We start from the raw sequence: 4269 nt of genomic DNA, 5'->3' as shown, positions 1-4269 counted from the left end.
ACATAGAGACTGAGGCAGAAGGTGGAAAGGATTTTGTTGACAGCTACTGAAGTTGGATTACCATACAGTTATGCCTTTATGTTGTGTCACAGCATTTTGCTTCAGCCACCCTAAGAATTGTGTCGGATTATTTCAGTTTCTTAATGATCCTGAGATGCTTTCAAAGTGAGTGAAGCAGGTCAGATGAGACTGGGAGAAGGTAAACACTCCACAGTGTTTTTTTCTGTGCTTGGAACATTATAAGAAGGAAGTGTGTTTTTCCCTGATTAAAGGGTCTCTTGGTTGTTCAGTAAAACTGACATGAGCTACAGTGTCCCAACAATCAGTGGATGAATAGATACTTTTTGGCCCTGCTGTATGTCTAAGGGGATTTTTAGGACCATCATCTGCTGACTGAAAATTTCTCTAACAAAGCATCTCTATGTTTGCGCAATATTACTTTCATCAATCTGTGATTTTTTTGGAATAGATAAATAAATTACGGTAGGTGAATATTAAAACACGAGTTTCTTAAAAAGACACCAGTTGATGTTATCATTGGGTTTTGGTTCTAAATGTAAAAAAACATTGTGAAATGTTTGTTTTTACCAGCATTAAGTGACTTCAAAAACATTAAATACATTGAGACTAGTTACATTTCTGACACCCAGAAGATAATCTTTACTCACTTTTAGTCCTGGAAGACCAGGGGGACCGGCAACTCCTGGATCACCACACTTCCCCTGAAAAGGGAAGGAGAAAAATTCTTAACCTCATCCATAAAGATCTGGATCACATGTTCAATCTGTAACCTTCTCAGTGACCGGCACACTGGAAAATAAGACCAACTAAACATCATCTATTTGCTTTTAGTGGGTTTGTAACAACAGGCACCCTGGAATGAAGTTATTGGTTATATCTCACTGTGCAGCGCCCGGGGAGCAGTGTGGGGTTAAGGGTCTTGCTTAGGGACCCAGAGTGGAGGCTGTGGGAATCGAACAGTGTACTTGCAACCTAAACACTATGCCAACACTCCCCCACTGAGCCCATGGAACCTGATCAACATGCAAGTTGGAGAGAATAAAGGCTAAACTCCTTTATAATCTTATTGACTCTCATGCATGCTGGAGCTCTACGGTGTCTCCGTCTGCAAAGCTTGGCCATGTTTTAGGAAACCATTTTCATGTCCTTAGAATATAAGCATTTGAACAGTTTCTCTCTGAGTTTCAATGCTCAGGAAATAGAATCTAACAGTAACGTTAAAAAGCTGTTTCAGCCTTAATAAGATGCAGACCTTGCTAAAAAACCTTGCAGTGTCAAGTGTGATAAAATATTAGAATTGTTTGTTGCTGTGTAACTCTATAAAGAATTCATGGAAAAATTATAAAAACATGTTTGCCTCTATTAAAAGCTTTAAGTGTAATAAAAAAATCAATAAAAAGGGTTCAACTTCAACATATATAAAATACAAAGAAAGAGTTATTATGATAACTACTTATCACTGACCTTGGGTCCATCTTGACCGATCTCTCCAGGTGGACCCTGGGGTCCTTGGATTCCCTGGAAAGAGAGAGGGAACAGATGAGGAAAGATTAGGGAAATAGGGAGAGAGAGGAAACATGTTGGCCGACTGAAATTCCACTGTCTTCAGCATAGCATAAAATCTGTCAGGAACAAGAAGGAGGCTTCAGGCATGTTTATTACTATTATCATTAATGGAAATTATGGCTGTTTAAATCCAAACTTGACATTGTTTAAAATCAATGCCAATATCCTCTAATTTTCCCTCTACACTCCTATATTGCACCATCAGTAGTTTGCATAAAATAAAGTGGAAGTAATGTTTTGAATTCAGCCATAACCTTTTTGTTATCTCTAAAACATCAGCACTAATTGTAAAGGCGCACTGCACAAGTTTAAAAGGTCAATATTATTATTTTCTCTGTAATCTTTCTTTTAAAGCTTTGTGCAAAGATTGATATCACACTGTCATCAGCATAGTGTAACACCTGTCAGGGACTGCCAGTTCTGAATGCTTATTAAGAGTAATTTGTTAAATTAGATACTTTTAATGCAATGCAATCTCAGTTCCCCTCTACTAGTTAAAACAATAAAAGCCTCTTGGATGAGAAGAGAAACGTCTTCTAGAAAACTTCAGTTGCCTAAACTGAACTTTTCAAGCTTGATCTGGATGACTGAGAATCTTCACGTGTTTAGATGCAAAATTGACAATTTAAAATCATTTATTACAGATTTATATTAACAGAACCAAAAATCTAACTGTAATAACTACTAGGCAATAACCAAGAAATCATAAACCATCATAGATATGTCATAACAGGACTTATTATTAACCTTTAATAAGTTTTTAATCTGTGTTAACTTTACATTACTCCTTAACTTTGGCTGTCATGAGACCACTTTAATTATTCAAAGTATGTAAAGTTAAACGTGTAGAACTGGTTGTGAAAATGTCATTAATAGGTATTGTGCTGAGAGATTGCTTTAAAGAGTCAGTAATAACCTTTCCTCAGTTTAAGGAGCACAAATAGGACAAGTTGCAGGATGCAAAACAGTTTTATAATAACATCAAATGCTTTAATGATTGGGTCTTTATGACAGAGTAAAGTGATATTAATGCATTCATATAGCCCCCACCATGTAGGAAAAATTAGTACACACACACACACAGAGAGATTCTGCTTACCATCATGTCTTCATGCACACCCCTACTGTATATAGAGACGATTAACTTGCTCAGAGAAGTCAGAGCAGTGTTCAGGGTTCTACTGCCCTCTTGTGTTCAGACTTGAATGTTACAAATAAGCAACAGTTTTTTGCAACCTTTTCAAATTTTGTTTTTGCAGATTTCAGTGTTTGCAACAATTCTATAGGTCCATGCAGATACCACCGAGACAAAACGGGAAATCTGTGAATGAGGATTTGAGAAAGGTTAAATTCTTTAAATTAAATTGCCCCCCCCCACACACCCAAAAAGGAAGTGGCAAATTTAATCTATTTTTGTGTTTATTAATAGAACCCACACTCATTAAACATCTATCTAACTAATGCAGTTAGGATCATCAGTGTTAAGTTTGGGATTTGATTACTAATAAAGAGCTCAGAGAAGTCGGAGCAGTGTTTGGGTCTCTGCTGCCATCTTGTGTTCAGACCTGTATATTACAAGCTAATAAATTTTCCCCCTGAGATTTTTTTTTTTTATTCAATCATTTAAAGCTTTTTACACACCTTTACTAGCAGCAGGGAAGATTTTCAAGGAAATGACAATAATAATCTGTTCATGTTTTGAATTCTAATTGTTTTCAATAAACAGAAATAAGACAAATATCTGATAACTTCTAAAAGAATGCTGAAAAAAATATATATTTGTATTGTCATTTTGTTTACACAGATTATATACAATACAAAATAAAATAAAAATGTTGAAAAAGAAGTTACTACTGACCATGTTTCCTTTGAGACCAGGTGGCCCCTGAGGCCCAGGTAAGCCTTGTTCGCCCTAAGAGAAACACAGGGATTATATTAGGAATTTACAACCAACACGACCTCCACCAGAAGTTTAGATATTACCGGAGATCCCTGCAGGCCCATTTCACCAGGAGGTCCCTTAGAACCCTGTGGATGACAGAAATGAATGAAGTTCAGATCAAATGTGCTTCTTGTCGAGCTGTCTACTTTTAAGGCTTGGCTTAAAACTTTCCTTTTTGATAAAGCTTCTAGTTAGAGTGGCTCAGGTTATCCTGAGCTATCTCTATAGTTGGTTTACAACCAATCAGACAACCACACATATGATGCAAATACAAACTTTTCCTTTTGAAAGAAAAACCCTTATAGAGGTAAGTTGTTCAACCTTCAACAATATAAACTCTATAGCTATTTGGTGATATAACAAAGGGCATAAAAAACATTTTAGATGCAGTTTTTAGTGTTAGTGTTACAAAACAACACTTTTGCATTGTGGGCCCGCCTCCAACGACATGATTGGTCTGTTTTAGAGTAGTTCGCTAGGTACAAATTAAACGTAACTAGAGACACAGTGATGTCATGATGATGCTTCAGATTTGGCAGGTAAATGTAGGAGTGTTATGTGATCTCATGACAAAAACCAGCACTGTGTAGCTACTGTTAGCATGAGACTTTGAGAAGTAAATGCATTTGATACATATCGTGCTTTACAGAGTTCAAATAAAGTAGAATGCAAATGTTAGCTGAATATAAAACTAATACTATGAGAACACTAAAAAAGAATTGTTTTACTTATTTGAAGGT

At 36.2% G+C, this 4269-nt stretch overlaps 1 protein-coding gene across 1 annotated transcript; it reads right to left on the bottom strand.

Moving 5' to 3' along the window:
• Positions 1–593: 593 nt before the first annotated feature.
• Positions 594–3616, bottom strand: LOC107086519 (collagen alpha-2(IX) chain-like). Its single transcript, XM_015377506.1, has 4 exons — positions 3571–3616; positions 3446–3499; positions 1486–1539; positions 594–722 (listed from the first exon to the last, which is right to left on the bottom strand). The coding sequence occupies exons 1-4, from the start codon at positions 3589–3591 to the stop codon at positions 594–596; spliced, it is 258 nt and encodes an 85-aa protein (XP_015232992.1). The 5' UTR covers positions 3592–3616.
• Positions 3617–4269: the final 653 nt, after the last annotated feature.

The sequence above is a fragment of the Cyprinodon variegatus genome, unplaced genomic scaffold (assembly GCF_000732505.1).
Source record: "Cyprinodon variegatus isolate N-32 unplaced genomic scaffold, C_variegatus-1.0 Scaffold155, whole genome shotgun sequence".
Taxonomy (NCBI): domain Eukaryota; kingdom Metazoa; phylum Chordata; class Actinopteri; order Cyprinodontiformes; family Cyprinodontidae; genus Cyprinodon; species Cyprinodon variegatus.
Note: the sequence above shows the minus strand (reverse complement) of the source record. Positions and strands in the feature narration are given on the sequence as shown.